Source organism: Lithobates pipiens, unplaced genomic scaffold, assembly GCF_037356315.1.
Source record: "Lithobates pipiens isolate NorthernLeopardFrog02 unplaced genomic scaffold, aLitPip1_a1.2 Scaffold_19, whole genome shotgun sequence".
NCBI classification, from domain to species: Eukaryota; Metazoa; Chordata; class Amphibia; order Anura; family Ranidae; genus Lithobates; species Lithobates pipiens.
This window is the reverse complement of record NW_027507764.1, coordinates 82,673,156-82,698,299: the sequence shown is the minus strand read 5'-3', so window position 1 is coordinate 82,698,299 and position 25,144 is coordinate 82,673,156. Positions and strand designations below refer to the sequence as shown.

Here is a 25,144-nt window from a genome sequence, read left to right as displayed (position 1 = left end):
CTTCCAATCACAGTTGGAGCACAAAGGGGACCCAGGGCTGTGTTCATCCCAGCAAAGATTCTGCCTTACTTAAAGGGATTGTAAACCTACGTGCTTTTTCACCTTAAAGCGGAGTTCTGCTTAAAAAAAATTTATAAAAAAGTTAAAGTCAGCAGCTACAAATACTGCAGTTGATGACTTTTAAAAATCAGACACTTACCTGTCCCAGGGTCCAGCGATGCAGGGAAACAAAGCCCCACACGTCTCCCCCTCCTCTCTGCGGCGCTGGTATTGTAACTGGGCACCCGGCTGTGGCTTCACAACCGGGCACAGACTGCGCATGTGTGAGCCGAACGCTGTGACTGGCTGGGCAATCATCTGGGACCTGCAACGTGTCCCAGATGATTGCCGAGAGGAAGGGGGAGAGGCGATCTCCCTTCCGGTGCCGCAGTGCGCCGGGAGAAAGTGGGAGCTGGGATCCTCTAAAAAGAGGGTTTCTGCTCCCCCCCCAAAAAAATGACATGCCAAATGTGGCATGTCAGGGGGTCACCTCCATTTTTGGGTGGAACTCCGCTTTAATGCATCCTATGCATGAAGGTGAAAAAACACCTGGCAGTAACCAGCCCCCCATTTTACTTACCTGAGCCCTGGAACTTGACCCAGTGGGGACGCACTGTCTCTGCCCGGGGATCTCGGCTCTTGATTGGATAGACTGATAGCAGCGCAGCCATTGGCTTCTGCTGCTGTCAATCAAATCCAATGACGTGGGGGCGGGGCTAAGGTCTGCATTCGGCCTCTATGGACGCCAAATGCTGGACTTGGGAGTGCGCCCACAAGGTTATCTGATGTTGGTAGGAGCCGTGAGAGCCGCCGGGGGACCCGAGAAGAGCAGGTTTGGGGCCACTCTGTGCAAAACTAGCTGCACAATGGAGGTACGTATGATAGGTTTGTTATTTTTTTTTTAAATAACAAAGAACCCTTGCAATCACTTTAAAGCAGAACTTCACCCAAATGGGCAAGCTCTGCTTTTCTGCCCCCCTCCTCTCCTTTTTTTTGTGGGTAGTGGTGTCTGGTGCTAAACTTTTTTTTTGGGGGGGGGGAGGGCAGCAAACAAACCCCTCCACCCTTCCATGGTCCTCTCCACAGCTTCTCCTCTTGACCAACCTGATCGGGCTCCTGTCCTGATTGGTCGGGAGGAGAAGTCAGAAGACAATAGCGAATATTGATCTTAGTGTAGACTTCTGGGAAAATCAGTGAGCCAATCACAGAAGCAGGAAATTCTGTTTCTGGGGTGCAATCTGTGTGCAGATCCCCTTCAGATAGCCATATTGTATTTTCAGAAGATTACTGAGCTGCAGATTGAAAAGGAAAGGTAATTTTTAATTACATTCAATTACATTATGACTTGTGTCGCTATTATTTTTTCTTTATTTGCTATTTTTTTCCCACGTGAAAGTGAGATGCTGCCTTATATTTACATTTCAAAATCAGCGTTTCTTGCTAGAAAATTAATTAGAACCCCCAAACATTATATATTTTTTATGGCAGAGAATTGCTGAGTTTTTGCAATTTTTTATGTCACACGGCATTTGCGCAGCAGTTTTTCGAGTGCAATTGTTTTGTGAAAAAAAAAAAAAAATCACACTTTAATGCACACAAATACAATATAATACCCATTTTTTTGGGAAAAATATAGTGTTACACCAAGTAAATAGAAACCAAACATGTCATGCTTTAAAATTGTGCGTGCTTGTCGAATGGCGCCAAACTACAGTATTTAAAAATCTCCAAAGGTGATGCTTTATAAGCTTTTACAATTTACCAGTTTAAAGTTAGAGGAGGTCTAGTGCTAGAAATATTGCTCTCGCTCTGACGTCTGAAAATACCTCACATGTAAGGTGCAATCACCATTTGCGTATACGTGCAGGATCATTGTATGTGTTCGCCTTAGCAGGCCAGTACGGCGGGCACTTTAAAAACGTTATTTTATTATTTTTATACTGTTTGATTTTTTTTTTTTTAAATAACTTTTATTGCCATCATAAGGAATGTAAACATCACTTGTGACAGCAATAGGCAATGCCAGGGACTCTTTATGGAGAGATCTCGGGGTCTATTATACCCCAGATGTCTCCTCTGTCCTCAAAGCATCTGACTGACAAGATTGATGTAATCAAATGTTTTCAAGTTTCAAAAATTGTGCTGCTTACATCCGGGAAAACCAAAAGTGATGACAGTACTCGTTGCTTCCAGTTTCCTATACCATAGAGCCCTTCGGAGACCTTCTGATCTGTGGTAAGCCGGTGAAGCCATCTGTTTCAGGTGCCAGTGGCACGAGATCCCAGAGAGGCACTGGCAGGAAGCGGGTAGGTCGACCCCCCCCACTCACCTGTTTAGAAGGTGTGGTTTACTACCGCTTTAACATGTACATTTACTATTGCGGGGCGGCGGCTACTCTGCGCAGAATCACGTACAGGTATGCGATTCTGCACTTCCGGGTTGCACATGTGCACCGCTGGCGACCTGCTGTGCTTATACACAGGGGGAGCCAATCAGTGGGTCTGGTGGACTTGGCCGCAGGCACCCAGAGATCGTTCAGGAGAGGTGAAGAACTATGTAAACAAGGCAGACTTCAATTCTGTTAGTAGGGGAGATATAGACCCTGTGTTTCTGTTAAGAGTGCATCACAGATATCTGCCTTCTCACACCAAACCCCCATTAGTAATGACTCCCCAGAAACACATTTAACCCTTTGATCGCCCCTGATGTTAACCCCTTCCCAGCTAGTGTCATTATTACAGTGACAGTGCATATTTTTAGCACTGATCACTGTATTGGTGTCACTGGTCCCCAAAAAGTGTCAGTTAAGTGTCTGATTTGTCCACCAGAATTTTGCAGTCCCACTATAAGGCTTAATTCACACCTATGCAGTTTTAGTGATTTTTTTTTGCACTACAGTCCATTTAACATGATTTCCTATGGAACACATTCTGCAGTGCAAATCTGCAAAATGCACTAAAACTGCATAGGTGTGAATCCAACCTTAGTCGCTGATTGCCACCATTATTAGTAAAAAAAAAAAAAAAAAAAAAAAAATCTGTAAAACTATTGCAGTTTGTAGACGCTATAACTTATGTGCAAACCAATCAATATACACTTATTGGGATTCTTTTACCAAAAAAAAAAAAATATGTAGCAGAATACATATTGGCCTAAATTGATGAAGACATTTAGATTTTTTTCCATTTTTTGGGGATATTTATTATAGTAGAAAGTAAAAAAAATCTCAAAATTGCCTTTAAAAAAAAAAAAATAAAAAAAAAAAAAATTGTTTATAGTGCAAAAAATAAGCCGCAGAGGTGACCAAATACCACCAAAAGAAAGCTCTATTTGTGGGAAAAAAGGACGGCAGTTGCATTCTAGTACAGCGTTGCAGAACTGCACAATTGTCAGTTAAAGTAACGTAGTGCAGTATCGCAAAAAACAGCCTCGTCACGAAGGGGGTAATGCCTTCTGGAGCTGAAGTGGTTAAAGGGAAACTCCACTTTCATGAAAGAAAAAAAACCCACAAAGAAATAATACAGCATATACAACTGCGACAAGTCATATTGTAATCAAATATTATTAAAAATGACCTTTCCTTTTCAATATACAGCTGTCATTTCATGTAAAATACAATATGGCTGCCTGGAGGTGTTCTGTATACAGAATGGTGAGGGGTGAGTGTGGACAGGGTGGGGGGGGGGGGTGTTTGCCACCCCCCCCCCCCAAAAAAAAGTTTAGCACCAGCTGCCACTGGTTATAAGCCGTCTTTTTTGCGGTCTGTGTCCCATTGCGGAGACCTCCCTTCACTTTTTGAAAACAGGAAGTGTGAGAAAATCTCTCCAAAGTGAGGAGATTCCGGGGGTGTGACCAGAACCAGCGTTTACTGGGGGTGACCCAAAATGTGGGGATTTTCCTTCCCTAACAGGGCCACCAAGACAAAGAGAGAAGGTGAATCTCCCTAATGGGGACACAGACAGCAACTAAACCCAACAGGAGCCACAATCCTCCTACAAAACGAAAGCCGTTCACCTTTACTTCTAGTTATACATTGCCGCTCCTTCCACATTCCCCACAACTCTCTCCATATGTCTCCCGCCAGCTAGCGTCCGCTCCATGCTTTTATAGGCGTCTCCTCTCACCACGCCCCCCCCCCCCCCCTCTTCCCCGTCTTTTGAGCTGCTGGAATAACAAGAGTTAACCAAACCACGCCCCTAACTCTACAGTCCGGCGCTGAGAGGGTTAGACCAATTGGGCGGTCCGATTCTCCCCGAAGTCGCCCGGTGATTGGAGCAGTGCCGGCACGCCCCCTCCCGTTCGCCGAACGCCTGTGGCAGTGAGAGTCAGTGCACGGGGGAACGAGGGACGCGATGTGTGCTCCAAGTGCGGCTCCGCAGCGCCTTCTTCTCCTGAGTAGCGGCGGCACCACCGAGTCCCGGTGAGAGCGAGAGAACCTCCCCGCCTCCTCCTCCGCCCCACCACACATGTCCCCGCCGCTCCCCTCCACCAATGTGGACTCCTCCGCTTCTCCTTTGTAATCGGCACAGCAGGGAATCATGGCGAGCCGCCGGACTGCTCCACCTGAGGGGGACGGCAAGAAGAAGAGGCAGCCGCCCAGCAGCCCGACTGACGAGGTGAGAGGGAAGCCGTCCCTGGATTACACTACTACTACTACCTGCAGGGGGAGTTCCGTGCCTGGCCGCCAGAGGGGGTGCTGGGAGGTGTAGTTCTACAGGTGGCCTGTAGGGGGAGGGGAGGGGAGGGTGCTGGCACAGGCTCATGAAGTATCCATGGTAACCATCCAGGGTGATGAAGGGAATGTTGTGTCTGTGGAATGCACCTGTATGTACGGAATGTTCCGGGACAGGCGCTGCGCTCGCCTACGGCAAAGTGCTGGTGGAGAGGACCAATCACAGGGAGCCTGAACCGTTTATGTGTTGTGCTGTGAATAGTCCACACCTGTCTCCCCACACACAGTACAATCTGATACCGTGAAACGTTGCGAATCCTGCGTGCTTCCCGCATCGCAATTGCGTGGCGCCCCCGCACAATCAGTGGGGTCAGTTATCTTAGCAACAATGCAAAGCGCAGTGCAATTGCCAGAATCGCATTGCAATGGTGTGAACACCCAATGTGATTCAGGTGCAGGGGGGGAGATCCTGCGCGCTTTTGGCGCGAATGCGATTTCAGTCGTACAAACTGTAAGGCTGACATTTGCACCACACAGACATCGCATGTGATGTCTGAAGAATGCGGAGCGAATCGCATGTGATGTTTTCAATTGCTCCCGTGTGATCGCAGCCTCAGGCCCTGTTCACACTTTGTGTCGCGGGAACACCTGTTTGCACTGCTTTTTCTTTTTCTCTTCTCCCCAGGGCATTTTTCGGTGCGTTTCAGATACGGCGGTCTGGTCACTGGAATGGTCCACCCCGTGCAGCATTTTCCTGCCAAAGAAGCTGGATTACCAAATTTTGGCCCCAAGACTGGACAATTGCGGCAGAATTTCGCCATGTTTGGGGTACCAGTAACCTCCTCCCAACGATAATACTCATATATGTGGCTCTATGTAAACCCCTCTCTGTGGACCCCCAGCACAGTCACCTGCGGGGGCTGGAAAGCTCCTGAGGCATACTTGTGATCCGGGAACTTTATGTTCAAGTGACAGCCAATCGCAGCTTTACGTGACTGATTAAGGGGGCGTGTGTGGCTCCGAAACGCTGCAATCTGCTGTAACGATGTGATCGCTGAATAAGACAACATTCACAATGTGGTGACTTGAATCGTTGGCGGAATCACCGCAATTCTGCCCGCTATTCCAAATAGCACCCCAATCACTGTGCGATTTTTGGCGAGGTTGACGCACGCTAAAATTGCGGTTTGTTCCTTGCTCAAAAGAAGTTCCGGAACCTTTTTTGGGCGACGTGTCCTGGAATTTTGTTTGCCTGATCGAGGTGCCAATAGGGAGTAATGGCATCGCAACGCGTCCCACGCAGGACCCCTTCATCAGGCGTGTTGCTGTGATTGGCTGTCACTTGAATGTAATCGCAGCTTTACGTGACTGATGAAGGGGTCCTGCGTGGCTCTGAAACACTGTAACGATGTGATCGCTGAACAAGGCAACATTCACAACTAGGTGATTTGAATGGTGGGGGAAATTGCAGCGATCCTGCCAGCGATTGCTAAACACGGGATGCGTTGCGCTGCCATTACTCCATATTGGCACCTCCATCAGGCAAACTAAATTACAGGACGCGTGACGCCCAAAAAGGTTCCAGAACTTCTTTCTGGTAAAATGCAACCCATGATTTTGCCATTCGTCAATCGCGCCAAAATTGCACTGCTGTTGGGGTGCTAGTAAGATTTAATGGCATCGCAAACGCGCCCCGCCGAATAGCGGGCAGAATTGTGATTCCACCCATAATTCAGAACGCCGAGGTGTGAATGGAGCCTAAAGGTTTGGTCTCACTATGCAGATCCTTGGTGTGCTGGTGACATGCTCCTTGCTTTGAGCCAATCAGAGCGGTCACATGACCCAAATGTCTGCTTCCTAGAATCTAGAAGGTCTTGGTGCCCCTTCATACCCCACAAACATCCTCCAGATCCATCCGGATGGGTTTCTTTTAAAGTGTTTTTGATGCAATCTGGTGCGTTTTTTATTTTTTTATGTGTTCCAGATGCTTTATTTTTTACACTGTACAGGCGGTCCCCGGGTTACAAACAAGATCAAGTCTGTAGGTTTGTTCTCAAGTTGAATCTGCTTGTAAGTCGGAACAGGTACTTTTCCTTTTTTTTTTTTTTTTTTTGTAGCTCCAGCCAAAACCATTTTTTAAGCCTTTTGGATATTATAGGGAAGGGTTAGCACCCCTGTAATGCTTGTTTTGCTGTCTGTGCCCCTGTTCAGAAGATTTCACCTCACTTTCTGTCCCAATGACAATTGGATTTTGAAAATGTTGGTGATAAAGCATCAGTGGAGACACTTTTTTTTTTTTTATTTTTTTTTCACATAACTCTTACAGGAGAGAATTTCCCTTCCTGGGGGGGATTTACTCTCACTTCCTGTGGTCTCTCTCTGTTTGTAAGTAGGAGTTGTTTTGTAAGTCGGATGTTTGTAACTAGGGGACCACCTGCATTTGGGTTTGGTACGTTTTTTATGCTTTTTTACCGCGTTCTCGCATGGTTTTGTGCAGGAAAAAAAAGCAGTCTGTTATGTTTTTTGTAATTAAAATGCATAATCCATACTTGGCCAGTTCAGCAGGGTCCGTCCAAATTTCAATCCGTGTATGGGCACCCAAGTTGTACAGAAGTTGATTAACTTAGGCACTTGACTTACTTAGGTATAGGCGGCAGCTCTGATGGGTGTATTGTGATGGTGGGGAAGACTTTCGGAATACCCAGGGGGAGATTCCCCCATCCTCATTGAATGTGTGGATGAGGGAATCGGATCATACACCCCCCCCCCCCTCCTTTTTTTTTTTTTTTTTTTTCAACCCAGTAGTTGAACGCAAAAAACTGACCAATGTATGGGCTGCCTGACTCTACACCTTGGTGGGATAGTGTAGGTAGGTCCTTTGTATTACAAAGACTTGACAGATCTAAGTTTGATTGTACTGAGATTGTTTGAGCCCAAAGCTGGCCACGTACTGTACAATTCGATTGTACAGTCTCCTTTAGAGCTACCAACAACTGGGTGTACACTAGCAGAATTCCATTCTACATATCTTGTTGAAAAAAACATTTGTAGGACTTTCTAATGGTGAGTGAGGTCACATCAATGTTCGTTTTTCAACCTCATGATGAGACATTTCCAAGGAGCGGCAAGGAAAACGAAAAAATCTTTTACTTTTGAATGACATTCAGAAGTGCTGAGAATTTTTGTATGAATTTTCTTTGCAAATGGTGTACACCCAGCTTAATGCATGGAGCTGCTTGATCAGATACAAATCGATCGGCTTGGTAGGGTAGGTCCTCATATTACATAGATTTGATAGATCTAAGGTTGATTGTATGGGCAGATTGCAGCATGTATGGCGAGTCTAAAGTCTGCTATGCACTATAAGAAAATCAGGGAAATGCTCATCTGGTTTTCCTTGATGTTGCGCAGCAAGTCGAAACCGAGGATGGTACTAATTGTATGAAATGTGTGTTTTTTTTTTTTTTTTTTTTTTTTTTGTTTCTGATCGTGCGCAGTTTTTCTTATCTGATTTTTCTTGTATGAAAAGAGTACAAATTAAACAAAAATCATTAGAAACATTTTGGAGTTTGTCGCTTTTGGATATTTTAATTTAATAAGTCTGAATCGGATGTCAGAAGTTGTCTACACTATAAGAATAGAACGTTTATTCCTCAAATGGAATTTTTGTGATTTATTTTTTTTTTCTCAGTGTGTTACCCCCACTTAAGTCAGCTCATATAGAGGGAACACACGTTCGCACTCTCGGATTCTTTAAACAATTCACAGGCATTTCCGTGTGTTGCGCAGGGGGCGTTTTGAGTTCTAATGGGCACACCTGTTCAGTGACTACTAAAGGATTTCATTGAGATCTTCTCTCGGGAACCTGGTGATAGAATTCCATCCAGTTCATTAGGGATCAGACCAAACCCCGGTCGTGTATGGCCAGCTTTAGATAAATAAAAGAAGCAGGGAAAAAAATAAATAACTTGACAGGTATTAAACCTTCCCAATGTTATTCAAAGTAAAAAGTGTTGGCTTTAGATATAGGTTTAATGTGTATGTTTAGCTCACATGGTTTTCTTTTAGTGTAGGGAAGGGTTAAACCGTGCCAGGTTATTTTTGTTGGCCTGCTGGGGAAATTTCCCTTCACCTCCTGTCCTGGGGACACAGCAGCATAAATCTCCTCAAAGTGATGGTAACTCACATCATAGACATTTGTCACCCCAGAACATTGGAAGATTTCCCCTCATCGCTAGCATCTGGGGGTCTTCAAAGGTTGGCTGTTTTTTATTTTTATTTTTTTATTTTTTTATTTTTTTTAACCACTTACAGACCGGACCATTTTGCTGGTCAAAGACCAGACCACTTTTTGCAATTCGGCACTGCTTCGCTTTAACTGACAATTGCGCGGTCGTGCGACGTGGCTCACAAACAAAATTGACGTCCTTTTTTTCCCACAAATAGAGCTTTCTTTTGGTGGTATTTGATCACCCCTGCGGTTTTTATTTTTTGCGCTATAAACAAAAATAGAGCGACAATTTTGAAAAAAACGCATTATTTTTTACTTTTTGTTATAATAAATATCCCCCAAAAATATATAAAAAAACATTTTTTTCCCTCAGTTTAGGCCGATACGTATTCTTCATATTTTTGGTAAAAAAAAATCGCAATCAGCGATTGATTGGTTTGCGCAAAAGTTATAGCGTTTACAAAATAGGGATAGTTTTATAGCATTTTTATTAATAATTTTTTAGTATTTTTTTTATTTTTTTACTAGTAATGGCGGCGATCAGCGATATTTATTTATTTTTTTGGGACCATTATCATTTATACAGTAATCACTGCTATACAAATGCAGTGATTCCTGTGTAAATGACACTGGCAGTGAAGGGGTTAAGTGTTCCTAGGGGTGTGTTACTAACTGTGGGGGGGGTTGGGTTTTCATTTAGTGAACACTGATCTCTGCTCCAATCACATGGAGCAGAGATCAGCGTCACTAGTTGCTAGGCAGAATGGAGAAATTTCCTCCATTCAGCCGTCCCGTGAGACGATCGCGGGGATGCCCGCGGTGATCGAGTCCGCGGGTCCCACGACCGGACTCACGGGGGTCCCGACCAGCGCGGGAGCGCGCCGCCGCGCTCCCGATGGCAGGGCGCCATTGAATATTGGACGTACCTGTACGCCAATATGCCTGCCCGTGCCATTCTGTCGACGTACATCGTCGTGCGCTGGTCGGGAACTGGTTAAAGAGCAACTTTACTATTTATGAAACTTTAGGGGGGCAGAACTGTGGCCAGCGGGAGAAGAAAGTGCCCTGGTGTCAGTGGGAGTAAATAAAGCCTCAGCGTTGGTATAAGGCCGAGTAATAGTGCCCCATCCTTGGTGTCGGTGGGAGCAATAGTGCCCTGTTGGTGGCAGAAACTATGCCGTACTGTTGTCTGTCAGGGGGAGGATGTGGCTGTTGGGTGTAAAGCATCCATGTATCCTTTTGTTTTTCAGGCGCTCCCATTAAAGTCTATATGGCAAAGAATGCCCCATTTCCCCTCAAAGAAGCACCTGTACTACTTTGGCGGGACAAGTGACAGCACATTGCTCAGATGTCACCAGGGCCCCATAGAATAAAACCTAAATCTTGTTGCTGCTCTTCTGGAAACATGTGACAGTTCGCTCCATGTGTGAATTGGCCTCAGGGCTCCTTTCACATTTCTGTGACTTGGGATGTGACTTGTGAGACCCCAAGTCACAGAACATGTGAAATTCAATGTATGTCTATAAGAACCATTCCTAATACTTCTGAAGTCGCTACGACTCAAGAAAAGGTTCCTGCACAACTTTGGTCCGACTTTTGATGTGACTTTGGTTCAGAGAATGTAGAGTTGAATGAAAGTCGCACCAAAAGTCTTATCAAAGTTGTACTGTAAAGTCGCAATGTAAGCCGCACAACTTTGTCGTGTGACAAGTGTGAAAGGAGCTTTAGTGGTGAATGCGGCCAAGTTACTTTTGGTGATGGCTGTGATGGACACTGCCAGGAGAACCATTCCCTGGGAATCCTGCAATCATTTACACAAGTTAGTTATTACTCTCATCTCCCAAAAGTTACATTTTGCCGATCTGCCCTTTGTCCATTCTACAATCTGATCCTCCGACTTTCATTCTTGACCAATTCTTTTGGCTCTACTTGCTCCGGCCTCTAGCGGCACAATGTGAATGCCTCCGGTAGTCCATCCTCATCAGACCCCAGTTATGAAAAACAATAATAAGTTCTATTCCATTATTCCTAGTTGATGTATTCAGGTGATTGGCCTGCTTTGCACACACGTTTTATTTTTTTCAAATGAAATGCTTCAGGCCCCCGGGACACTCAGTCAAGAGCATCAAGTAGAACCAATCCTCTCCTGATTCCAGCAATCATATGAGACAAAAGCAGCTGAAAAATTCAGATGAAAGTGTGTCTAAACCCAGAAACAAATTATATAGGCTTCAGATTACTAGTCTGTAGATGTGGTGGTTGCATTTGTTTTCTTTTATCTCGTACCAAAAGATATTAGTTGGCACATCCTGTGTACTGAAATGAGAAATGTTGTTCCTAGCTGTGACACAAAACCCTTTCCCCCTGTGTATTGCGGAGGGGCCTTTGCAGTCCAGATCAGCCTAGGGTGACAACACTGCGCTGTCAGTGATGGCATACAGTGAGTGTTGTCACTTTAGGACAGGAAGTATAAAGACGGTTTGGCTAAATGATGCTGAATTTATTTATTGTTCCTTGGGTTTAGATAGTTTAAGGCCTCATTTACATGGGTGCTTTTATACGTACAAAGGTGCCTTCTTTCTCTGCCTGGGATACAGAGGTGTTCCATGGAAGCAGTCTGTTCAAATCATTGTCCGCTGGATGGTTGCAGGGATCTTCATGTGCATCCTGAAGTGTGGATCTGATGCAGTCTGTGTGTGTCGGGATCCATGCGTTGGACCCGCGCGGGTGTACGCTCCGGGATCCATGCGTTGGACCCGCGCGGGTGTACGCTCCGGGATCCATGCGTTGGACCCGCGCGGGTGTACGCTCCGGGATCCATGCGTTGGACCCGCGCGGGTGTACGCTCCGGGATCCATGCGTTGGACCCGCGCGGGTGTACGCTCCGGGATCCATGCGTTGGACTCGCGCGGGTGTACGCTCCGGGATCCATGCGTTGGACCCGCGCGGGTGTACGCTCCGGGATCCATGCAGCCAGCCACCTGTCTCTGAATTATGGGCTGCCTGCACAGAACACCTCTGCATCCTGGGTGGGTGAAGATGGCCCCTTCATATGGGATCAGTACACTGGTGTGATGAAGGTCTAACTGCTTTCAGCATTCCATAGACACAGCTGTGCCTGCAGTTCACTTGGGGAAGAAGCAGAGTTTGAACATTCTGGGAAAGATTTCCTAATACTGGAGCACACAGAATCTGGTGCAGCTAAGCATGGTAACCAATCGGGTTGTTCAAATAAGCTTTGTCAATAAAAATCTAGAAGCGAATTGGTTACTATGCACAGCTGCACTAGATTCTGTGTGCTCCAGTATTAGTAAACCACCTCTGTGTATTAATTCAGACTTTAACAAGCCTGTTCAATCACGGTGGGGCAGGATGGGTAATATTTTGGGCTTTTTCTGGATCTCCTGACATAAATACAGAATGACACACCTAGTAGAATTGTAGCTAAACGTTTCTGGCATAGTTTTTCATTGGTCTGACTGCAGTATGCTGCTGAACGCTTTGAGCTGATTGGCTTCTCGGGGAGTGCTGTTTAGTCGGCAGTGTTTGGTGTGTGATAAACTGATAGAAGGAAGGCAGACTGTCCCCTGTGTGGCCTCTTTGCCAGGAGTCTGAGCCAACCTAACCCACATTGTCTCTTCCACCCCCCCCCCCCCTCCCTGAAAACTCCTGACTCCACCCCTTTTTAATTCTCTTTATGCCTAGACAGCCAATACAGACTAGTGTGCCCAGCCAGGCCAGCGCTGCAAAAGTCAACAGCAGTGTACTTTAGACACTTTGTATTCAGGCCAACCCACGGCTATGTTGGCGCTGGCTGCTGCAGAACCTCTTGGGGAAGGAGGGGGAGCAAAATCCTTGATAGTAATATTATTTAGAAGCAGTTGTATAAAGCTAAAATACTAGCAGTGACCGCATGCAAAGAGACGTAGACTGTACCAACCAATCCGAAGTCCCTATTTGTACTGATCCGAATGCGGTGATATGAATGCCAGCCGGTTGCTATGGGCTGGAGACACTTTTTTTTTATTTATTTTTTATTTTTTCACGTAAGCTTTGCCCTTTGAGACGCATTTATTAGTATTCTACTTGGCGGTAGTCATACATGGCAATATTTGGAATTGCTGGTGTGATTGACGTTGAGGTTAATCTGTCCGTCTAAACTTGTTTATCAACATCCGGGTTCTAAAAATCTCGAGGTGCTTTCCTCCTATAAACCGTGTGCTGATGGCTCCTATGACTTGTATACTGTGTGCTGAGGATTGTTTACATTGATCTCAGTGTACAAACAAATGTCACGTTGTAACACAGTAAATTCTGGCACCTTTTGTTCTCTGCTTTCTTTGACACGGGTGTAGTAAGCAGATGTTGAATGGACTTGTGGGAAATTGTATGAATTACTATGGGGCGAGCTGTCAGAGTCAGGAGTTTTGGTATTTCTGTGCTGTGAATGTATAGAAGAACTCTTTACCTTTACACTGCCAGCTGTCATCGAGAGATCTGTGCTGACTTGTCCCATGCAAATATCGTCTTGTTTTATGTGTGTAGGTTAAAAACAAAACAGAAACCTAAAAATATAAAAACAATGCATTGTTTACATATACATTTTTTTTTTTTTTTTCATTAATGAGATATATCATACTATATCATATTATATCATTTTTAAATCTGTGTGTATGCGGGCTTGACAAATTTTGCTTTGGAGCCAGATCAAAATGCTAGGAAGTGTGTGTGCGGGCGGTTTCTACTTTCACCCCCTTCCTGACCAGGCCAATTTTCAGCTTTCAGAGCTGTCTGACAATTGCGCTGTCATGCAACACTGTACATATGACATTTTTATCATTTTCTTTTGGTGGTGTTTAAAGCTGAGCTCCACCCTAAAGTGGACCTTCTGCTCATTGGAATCCCCCCTCCCTCCAGCGCCACAATTGGCACCTTTCAGGGGGGAGGGGGGTGCAGGTACCTGTACAGTACAGGTATCTGCACCCACTTCCGGCGTAGATTCTGCAGAAGGTACGCCCCTTTCCGCAGAATCTACGCCCCTTTCCGAAAGTCACCCGCTGCCTGCTGGGAAACACACGGATCCCAGAGACAGCGGGGACCATCCTTATTGCGCATGCGTAGTAGGGAACCGGGAAATGAAGGCAAAAGGCTCCACTTCCCGATTCCCATACCCAAGATGGCGGCGGCACCCGAGAGACTATCGAGAGATCGGCTTCGGGTGCCGACATCGCGGGCGCGCTGGGCGGGTAAGTGTCATTATTTTAAAAGTCAGCAGCTGCAGTATTTGTAGCTGCTGGCTTTAAAAAAAAAAATAAAAAAAATAAAACGGCAGAACTCCCGGCTTAATCACCACCTTTTTTTATTTTTATTTTTTTTATTTGCTAAACAAACAAAATACTGAAATAAAAAAAAAAAAAAAAAAAAAACTTTTTTTTTTCTATATAATGTTGTAAAGTGCTGCGCAAACTGTTGGTGCTATATAAATCCAATAATAATAATATAAAATGTTGCAGATAAGTAATTTGAGCTGCACTCAATAGACATCCTCCCAGAACTGGATGACTGCACTGTAGCGGTCTTTCAGCTATAGTGCAGTCGGCAAGTGGGAGGTGGATGCGCGTGCCCAGGATGCAATTTCTACAAGTTCTGGATGGAGCCTCTGCACATTGCTACACCCTTTCCAGCAAACTATAATGAAAAAACAGGGATATTTAGTTCACATATATTGCAATACATGTTTAAGCTGGTCATTTGTGCCAAAGTAATCCCTCTTCTGGCCAGTCCTACACCACCTTTCCACTGCAAACGCTACAATGGACAACCATGCCAACATAGGGCATAAAGACCCAAGGTGGGGGAGAGCTACTAGCTACAGATCTTGTCACTGATCTGTGTTACAACAGAGAAAAGTTATACCTGTGCTCAAATCACAATAGTTTGTACATGTACAGTGGAACCTTGGATTACGAGCCTAATCTGTTCCAGGAGAATGCTTGTAATTCAAAGCGAGTTTCCCCATAGAAGTCAATGGAAACTAACATAATTTGCTCTGCGTCGACTGCTATTGCAAATAATACCGCATGTGGCCAGAAGGGTGGGGGCCGGAGAGCCTCGGGAATACTTGGACAGCTCGGCTGAACTGAAACCCTCAGAAAGGCACGGAAACTGAATGTTTCCGAGCCTTTCTGAACCTTTCCGAGTGTCCCCCGTGCCTCTGGCCAAATGCGGTACTGCACACCTCATTAGCTTGAAGTCTGCTCGCAAACTGAGTCGGGATAAAAAAATAGCTTGTGTTTCAAAACGCTCATTAACCAAGGTTCCACTGTATTTAAACTAGCAGGTGCTACAGGGGTGTGACTACATATTAACACTACAAATTCTGGCTGGACCATCTGCACATTGCTACACTCTCTCTCCAGGGAAAAAGGTATAGCAGAGGGTCCATCCAGAATTTGTAGTGTTGATATGTGGTCACACTCCTTTAGCACCCAATAATTTAAATACATGTACAAGCTAATGGGATTTGAGCACAGACATATCCTTGGTATATCTTTTCTCTGTTAGGATTTAATTTTTGGTCGCCATGGCGACCTGGCGCCTGCGAATTGTCGAGCCAGGGAGTGTGTGTGTTCTCCAAAGGCAGGCAGTTGCAGCACTCTTCTGTCCTTATTTCACATAGAGATACAAAGTAACAGCAACAGTCTGGAGTATGGCTTGAGAATGAGCAATTTTTTGCTTGAGGCTACATGCACACTGTATTCTCCATGATGTCTTTTTTTTTCCTACAGCTGTTTAGCAGCAGAAAAACATGGTAGAATGGTGTGTTTACATGTGACAATGCATTCTATTGGCCAGAATGTTAATTTATTCTGGCCACTATGATGTATTAACATGAAAATGCACATAAGCATGTCTAATGTTAATGCGTTTATGTGCTTTTTGAGCGTTTTTATTTTTTTATTTTTTTAATGCTCAAAAGCTCCTCTTCTGAGCGTAACTTTGGTTTCTTTTTTTTTTTCTGCCTCCAAGCCTCAGTTTACACTAGAAACGGCATGTGAATCGCACAGGAACCGCACCACATTTGTGGTCAATTCGCAGTGCACTGCATTTGCGACCTGAGTTTTGGGGTGTTGTGATCGGCGGCGGGTGTCGCTGCAATCCTAAGTTCAGCGCGAATTGGATGCAGTGTGGGAAACCTTTGTGGATCGTGGCATTTCCTGCAGCTCATTAATGTGAACTAAGGCTGTAAAAGCCTATATAGTGTGCATGGACTCAGACTAACATGAAGTGGAGTTTAGGGGGGGGGGGGGAGGGGGGAGCTCAAATGCCTGTAAAAGTGGAATTTTTGAAAACTGTGTGATATAAAATACAGAAGTGTGCTGCAACTGCCTATCCTTTTTGGATTCTTATATAAATTATACATTTTATGGGTAAAGAAAACTATCTATCCACATATGCACCAGCAGCCGCACGTCTCTTTGGGTCACATGTGTGGCCTCTTTGCTCTTTTATCGCTCTTTTGTGCTGAATATCATTTGTGATCATAGCGGGCCTCAGGCGCCATCGTTATAATGCAGGTTAAATGCTTCATGCTTGACATAGTAATCTGTCATGGCTCCCCCCTCCCCTTTTTTTATTTAATTTCTGTGGAAGTGGTGTAGTCCATTTTGAATGAAAGAAATGTATGTATATTTGTATTGGTGTGATGGTTTCCTTCCTGCACTGTATAAAATAGTCTGTTGCATTCATCGTATGATTTTTGTTTCCACTCTCTGGCACTAGTATTGGGTGTGTCGGGATAAATGCACCTCAAGCAGGCTGCTATGGAAAACGCTGTAAAATATAAGATTATTCCGGGGTTGGCGCTTCGGACCAAAAATAACAGATGCTGGATGAAAGAAGAAACTCACATCTGCTATGTTGGGTGTGCAGGTGGATTGTGAGAAATAAGGGAAGCAATTGTAAATGGCCTTTTTATTAAAGAATGTTTTTTTTTGTTGCCCCTGGAAACAAGTTTTTTTTTTTTTTTTTTTTTTTTTAAAGTTGATGTCAATCCGGACGGAATGGAATTTTGTTTGCTGAAGAAATGTTGCAAATATGACCTTTTTCTTGTACATAAAAATGCTAGTTTTTTAAAGTTTTTTTGTTTGTTCGAGCTTCCTCCCTTTATTTTTTATTTTTTTTCCCCTACAGTGACAGGTGGGAATTCTGCCTGCACTGAGCACTGCTCCCAATATGTAAGCCTGGCTCAGTCCTGGAGAACTGTCAGCCAACCCTGCAAGAGCGCGCGCGCCATCTGGGGGGGGGGGGGGGGGACATAATTGTTAAGTGGAAGGAAAATGAGAAATGGTTTTCCAATTTTTTTACAAATAAACATCTGAAAAGTGTGGCGTGCATTTGTATTCAGCCCCCCTTTACTCTGATACCCCCTAACTAAAATCAGTGGAATCGATTGGCTTCAGAAGTCACCTAATTGGTAAATGGAGTTCATCTGTGTGTAATTTAATCGCAGTATAAATGCAGCTGTTCTGTGAAGCCCTCAGGTTTGTTAGAGAACCTTAGTGAACAAACAGCATCATGAAAGCTCAGACACACACCAGACAGGTCAGGGATAAAGTTGTGGAGAAGGTTAAAGCAGGGTTAGGTTATTAAAAAAAAAAAAAAAAAAAAAAAAAAAAGATTGACATATATTATATCTATATCTCCCAAGCTTTGAACATCTCACAGAGCACTGTTCAATCCATTATCTGAAAGTGATGGAAAGAGTGGCACAATTGCAAACCTACCAAGACATGGCCTTCCACCTAAACTGACAGGCTGGGCAAGGAGAGCATTAATCAGAGAGGCCCATGGTAACTCTGGAGGAGCTGCACATCTCAGGCCTCATGCACACGGACGTTTTTACAGCCGCTTTTTTGAGTGTTTTTTGCAGCTTAACCACTTGCCGACCGCCGCACGGCGATATACGTCGGCAGAATGGCACGGGCAGGCATATGGGCGTATATATAAGTCCCTGCCTGCCCGCGGGTGGGGGGCCCGATCGGGCCCCCCCCCGGTGCCTGCGGCGGTCGGCATTCCTTCGAGAGCGATCCGGGATGAGGGGGCGGCCATTCATTCATGGCCACCCCCTCGCGATCGCTCTCGACTAATGGAAATCCTCCGTGACATCACTTCCTCTCCTGTAATGTAAACACAGGAGAGGAAGTGATGTATTCTCTCCTCCGTGTCGGTATTTTTCGTTCCGGCACCGAGGAGAGAGGTTCGGTGAGTTGCACCAACACACCACACATACAGTAGAACATGCCAGGCACACTCACACCCCCCCTTTACCCCCGATCACCCCCCCAATTACCCCTGCCCCCCCAGTCACAGTGACACCAATTGCTTTTTTTTTTTTTTTTTTTTGCATTGGTGTCATTTGTGACTGTAGTAACTGTTAGGGCAGTTAGGGTTAGCCCCCTTTAGTTCTAATGTACCCCCCTAACCCCCCCAATAAAGGTTTAACCCCGTGATCACCCCCCGTCGCCAGTGTCACTAAGGCTGGGTTCACATTGCAGCGGTTTGAGAACGGATGTGATTCGCACCGCACTGCAGTGCAAATCACATCCGATCTCTGTGCGATTCGAGTTCAGCCATACAGATAGTATGGCTGAATTCGTGTCGCACCCGCCGCAAACTCGCACGGGACCCTTTTTTTGGTCCGCAGCAGAATCGGATCGCATGGGTGTTCACACCATGCGATCCGAGTTTGCAGATCGCACTGCGATATGCGAACTGATCTGGGGGTGTCATTATTTCACTGACACTCCCAGCAGTTCGCATAAGGCAGTGTGAACTGCCGCCGGGAGGCATGCGATGCGGGAACCCGCCGCGGATTCGTGGCGTTCCCGCATCGCTCCAGTGTGAACCCAGCCTAATAAGCGATCATTTTTCTGATCGCTGTATTAGTGTCACAGGTGACGCTAGTTAGGCAGGTAGGTATTTACGTTCGCCGCAACTTTTTATAGCGCCAGGGACCCCCATATACTACCGCATAAAGCCCCCTGATTGCCCCCTAGTTAACCCTTTCACCAGTGATCACCATATAACTGTTACAGGTGACGCTGGTTGGTTAGTTATTTTTTTATAGTTTCAGGGCACCCGCCATTTATTACCTAATAAAGGTTTAACCCCCTGATCACCCGGCGGGTGTCATTTGTGACTGTAATAACTGTTAGGGCAGTTAGGGTTAGCCCCCTTTAGTTCTAAGGTACCCCTCTAACCCCCCCAATAAAGGTTTAACCCCGTGATCACCCCCCGTCGCCAGTGTCACTAAGGCTGGGTTCACATTGCAGCGGTTTATGAGAACAGATGTGATTCGCACCGCACTGCAGTGCAAATCACATCCGATCTCTGTGCGATTCGAGTTCAGCCATACAGATAGTATGGCTGAATTCGTGTCACACCCGCTGCACCCGCCGCAAACTCGCACGGGACCCTTTTTTTGGTCCGCAGCAGAATCGGATCGCATGGGTGTTCACACCATGCGATCCGAGTTTGCAGATCGCACTGCGATATGCGAACTGATCTGGGGGTGTCATTAACATTTCACTGACACTCCCAGCAGTTCGCATAGGGCAGTGTGAACTGCCGCCGGGAGGCATGCGATGCGGGAACCCGCCGCGGATTCGTGGCGTTCCCGCATCGCTCCAGTGTGAACCCAGCCTAATAAGCAATCGTTTTTCTGATCGCTGTATTAGTGTCACAGGTGACGCTAGTTAGACAGGTAGGTATTTAGGTTCGCCGCAGCTTTTTATAGCGCCAGGGACCCCCATATACTACCGCATAAAGCCCCCTGATTGCCCCCTAGTTAACCCTTTCACCAGTGATCACCATATAACTGTTACAGGTGACGCTGGTTGGTTAGTTATTTTTTTATAGTTTCAGGGCACCCGCCATTTATTACCTAGTCTCACTAGTGTACCCCTAAATTTAGGGGTGTCTACTTTCCAAAATGGGGTCATTTGGGGGGGGTTTGTGCCATCTTGGCATTTTATGGCCTTCAAAACTGTAACGCCCTTAGAAAGCCTGAAGGCGGTGCTTGGTTTTCGGGGCCCCGTACGCGGCTAGGCTCCCAAAAAGTCCCACATATGTGGTATCCCCGTACTCAGGAGAAGCAGCAGAATTTATTTTGGGGTGTCATTTCACATATGCCCATAGCATGTGTGAGCAATATATCATTTAGTGACAACTTTGTGTAAAAAAAAAAAAAAAAAAAATTATTTTTTTGTCATTATTCAATCGCTTGAGGCAAAAAAATAAAATATTCGATGGGCTCAACATGCCACTTATCAATTTCCTTAGGGGGTCTACTTTCCAAAATTGGGTCATTTGGGGGGGTTTTGTACTGCCCTGCCATTTTAGCACCTCAAGAACTGAGATAGGCAGTCGTAAACTAAAAGCTGCGTAAATTCCAGAAAACGTACCTTAGTTTGTAGATGTGACAACTTTTGCGCAAACCAATAAATATACAATTATTGACTTTTTTTTTACCAAAGACATGTGGCTGAATACATTTTGGCCTAAATGTATGACTAAAATTGAATTTATTGGATTTTTCTAATAACAAAAAGTAGAAAATATCATTTTTTTTCAAAATTTGCGGTCTTTTTCCATTTATATCGCAAAAAATAAAAATCGCAGAGGCAATCAAATACCATCAAAAGAAAGCTCTATTTGTGGGAAGAAAAGGACGCAAATTTTGTTTGGGTACAACATTGCATGACCGCGCAATTACCAGTTAAAGCAGCGCAGTGCCAAATTGTAAAAAAACCTCTGGTCATTTACCAGCAAAATGGTCCGGTCTGAAAGTGGTTAAAAACGCTTGTCCATGTTAGTCTATGGCTTCATGCCCACCTAGGCATTTTTGAGCTGCAAATGACATAGGCGTTTTTAACCACTTCCCACCCGGCCAATGCATATATACGGCCGGGTGGGAGCCGTCTACTCCTGATAGGCCGTTCAGGAACGTCCTTCAGGAGTAGCGGGATCGCTCGCGTAGCGGCGCGATCCCGATGTGCTCGTGTCACCCGGACACGGCACATCTCAGATCGGCAGGAGGGCTCTGTGATTGGCCCTCCTGATCACATGATGGCCGTGTCCAATCACGGCCGTCATGTGATGTAAACAAACAGCCGGTTGCTAGGCAATCGGCTCTCCTCTCCTCACACGGAAGTCACCGCTGAGGAGAGGAGAGCAGAACGCTGCAGCCGGCTGATGATCAGTGAGTATGGGCTGCTTTTTACAGCTTTTTACTCACTGATCATCAGTGTAGTGTAAACACACAACACACCACACAGTACAAACACAGTCCCCACATATGTCCCCAAAACACACATGTCCCCAAAACATACATGTCCCCAAATAATAAAAACACATGTCCCTAATAATAAAAACATGTCCCCCACATATGTCCCACTAAAATCACATGTCCCAATGATTATCTGCACACATATGTACGTGATCACCTGCACACATATGTACATGATCATTTGCGTACATATGTCCGTGATCACACAAACCAATTATTATACACTTAACGGAATTTTTTTTACCAAAAACATGTAGCAGAATACATTTTGGCTTAAATTTATGACAAAATTTGATTTTATTGGATTTCTTTTCAAATAGAAAAAAGAAAATATTGTTTTTTTTCCAAATTTCCGCTATTTTTGCACTTATATCGCAAAAAAAAAAAAAACGGAGTCGTGAATAAATAACACCAAAATAAAGCTCTATTTGTGCGAACAAAATGATAACAATTTCATTTGGGTACAGTGTAGCATGACCGCGCAATTGTCACTGAAAGCGCTAGAGCGCTGAAAGCTGAAAATTGGGCTGGGAAGGAAGGGGGTTAAAGTGCCCTGTATTGTAGTGGTTAAGCTGTAAAAAAAAAAACCCCAGGACCAGTTCGTTCCGTGGCGCGGAGCTAGAGCTGTAAAAATGCGAATCGCGCATAAACGCGTAACATATATTCTTTGTTTTCTGAGTGCTATAGCCAAAAGATGGGTTTCTTTAAAAGCTAACGCTAAAAAACGCCAATGCAAAACGCGGTAAAAATCGCGTTTTTAACGCCGGTTTTTCCAGGCGTCGGAGCTAGCTTTGCAGACAGTTTTTTTTAAAACGTCCGTGTGCATGAGCACTCAGGTGGGAGATTCTGCCCACAGGACAACTATTAGTCATGCACTCCAATACTGGCCTTTATGGAAGAGTGACGAGAAGAAAGCCATTGTTGAAAGAAAGCCATAAGAGGTCCTGTCTGCAGTTTGTAAGAAGCCATCTGAGGGACTCGGCAAACATGTGGAAGAAGGTGCTCTGGTCAGATGAGACCAAAATTTTACTTTTTGGGCTAAAAGCAAAACAATATGTGTGTAGCGGAAAACTAACACTACACATCACCCTGATCACACCATCCCCACTGTGAAACATGGTGGTAGCAGCATTATGTTGTGGGGATGCCTTTCTTTAGCAGGGACAGGGAAGCTGATCAGAGTTGATGGGAAGATGGATGGAGCCAAATACAGGGCAATCTTAGAAGAAAACCTGTTAGTCTGCAAAATACTTGACAGAGGTTCACCTTCCAGCATGACAACAACCCTAAACATACAGCTAGAGCTGCAATGGAATGGTTTAGATCAAAGCATATTCATGTGTTAAGCCTCATACACACGATCAGACTTTGTACAAACGTTCCCTTGGATTTTTGTACAAAGTGCGTCAGCCGTGAACTTAAGCATACACACGGCAGGACTTTTTCAGCCAACTTTCACCAAATAATGTGGTTTTTCTGCTCTTTACCGCCACCTTTGGTCAACTTCTGTATTGTCTGATCTTTTGCATTGGTTCTGTGCATGCGTGATTGTACTTTGTTTTCTGTACACCCGATCGGACTTTTGTTGCCGGAAAGTTTGTCCGTTCGCACAGCCAACAAAAGTCTGATGAAAACTGAAAGTTTGCCCGATGGAGCGTACACACGGTCGGATGTTGCCTTAAAACAGCTAATTTGCATGCTGTCAAAAAGTCTAAATTGTGTGTATGGGCCTTTAGAATGACTCGGTCACAGTCCAGACCTAAATCCAATTGAGAATCTGGGGCAAGATTTTAAAATTGTTTTTCAGACGCTCTCCATCCAATCTGAGAGAGCCTGAGCTATTATGCAAATAAGAATGGGCAAATATTTCACTCTAGATGGGAAAAGCTGTAATTGCAGTAAAAGGTGGTTCTGACTCGGGGGGCTGAATACAAATGCCCCCCACACTTTTCACATATTTGTAAAAAAAAAAAAAAAAAAATTAAATTTTGTGTTGGTCTAGCACATAAAAATCCCAATAAAATACATTTTGTTTTTGGTTGTAACATGACGACAAAAATAAAACCTACTGCACAATTAATCGTCAAGAATTGTTATGGTCTTGACTAAAGTGTTTCACAATTCTTTCTATGCAAAGAATTCTCTCTGCTCTTCTGAAGCCACAGCCCTCAAAAGAAAGGGAGAGAAAAACTGGGCAGTCTGCCAAGAATCAAAACATTCTTTATCAGTTGAACTTAAGTATAAACATTGTAACAATTTGTCAATAGTCTTTGTGTGTAAGTGCCCGTTCACACAGGGGCGACGCGACTTGCAGCGCGTCTCACAGACGCGACCTGCACACGACTTCAGCGGCGACTTGCAAAATGACTTCTGTATAGAAGTCAATGCAAGTCGCCTGAAGTCGCCCCGAAAATACTACAGGAACCTTTTTCTAAGTCGGAGCAACTTGAGTCGCTCCTATTAGAACGGTTCCGTAGTACAGAACGGAGCGCGACTTGTCAGGCGGCTAAGTCGCCTGACAAGTCGCGGTAGTGTGAACGGGCACTAAGTGCCGGTTCACACTACCGCGACTTGTCAGGCGACTTAGCCGCCTGACAAGTCGCGCTCCGTTCTGTACTACGGAACCGTTCTAATAGGAGCGACTCAAGTCGCTCCGACTTAGAAAAAGGTTCCTGTAGTATTTTCGGGGCGACTTCAGGCGACTTGCATTGACTTCTATACAGAAGTCATTTTGCAAGTCGCCGCTGAAATCGTGTGCAGGTCGCGTCTGTGAGACGCGCTGCAAGTCACGTCGCCCCTGTGTGAACGGGGGCTTAGTGTATATGTATATGTGTGTATATATATATATATATATATATATATATATATATATATATATATATATATATATATATATATATATATATATGATATAATTATTTTTTTAGTAGTCACCCCAGAGAATAAAATGGTGGTGAATGGTGAGAGAACCGTAGTGGTTTTTTTTTTTTTTTTTTTTGCTTAGAAAAAAAAAACACGATTCTCATTTTGGCCAGAATCGTGCAGCTCTAATTTATTATTATTAATAAAAAAAAATATATATATATATTATAATATAATATATATGACCCGGGTGCACAGCAGAAAAGAGCAGCACTCATGATAGCGGTTTAATTCAACGTTTCTATGAGGCACATTCTGAGGAAGACTAGCTCATTGAATTAAACTGCTATTGTGTGCACCTTTCAAGACCCGTGAGTGCCAGTCTTTTTTGGTGTATGTAAAAAATAGCAGTCTACCACCTACTGTACATGTTTGTACACCAGAATTCAGTAAATTGTGAAGTTGAAACTGGGTAATAAATTTAATTCTGTTCTTTTAAATGATTGCATTGAAGATTGCTCTCGATGACCAAGTTCCATCAGATTTTTCCGCTAGATCAACCCGGCAATTTTGATTGGGGTTGATAACACAATGGGGGGTGGGTGTGTGTGTGTGTGTGTGGGAGGGGGGGGGGAGGGGATGTTGTGTTTGTATTGCAATTTTGACAAACAATATAACTTTGAAATTTTCTTTTGCCTGTCCAGCTTAAAGCCAAGCTAACTTAATTTTAATTGCCCCAGTATGATAAAATAACCTATTGAAATCCTGTGTTGTCTTCCTTTTTTTTAAGCTGACGTTCTCCTTTTTTCTAAATACTGCAATACTTTGCCCCTCACTGAAACGCAGCCTCCTGTGTTGTGTATTTATTTTTTTCTAAATGCATTTTTGGTGTTGGGCCAGTTCTTACCTCATGCAGTTTGGTGCGTTTTCTTTTCTGCATCAAAAATGCATGGACAGTAGGTAATGGATTCCAATGGCATAGTTCATACCA

At 44.6% G+C, this 25,144-nt stretch overlaps 1 protein-coding gene across 3 annotated transcripts in view; it reads left to right on the top strand.

Moving 5' to 3' along the window:
• The first annotated feature begins 4,345 nt into the window (after positions 1-4,345).
• The window catches only part of ARHGAP21 (Rho GTPase activating protein 21), a 261,069-nt gene continuing 240,270 nt past the window's right edge, over positions 4,346-25,144 (top strand). For all 3 annotated transcript variants that reach the window (XM_077490983.1, XM_077490982.1, XM_077490981.1), the window contains exon 1: positions 4,346-4,655. In XM_077490983.1, coding sequence (XP_077347109.1) covers positions 4,578-4,655 — 78 coding nt within the window. In that variant the 5' untranslated portion in view covers positions 4,346-4,577. The remainder of the gene's footprint in view (positions 4,656-25,144) is intronic.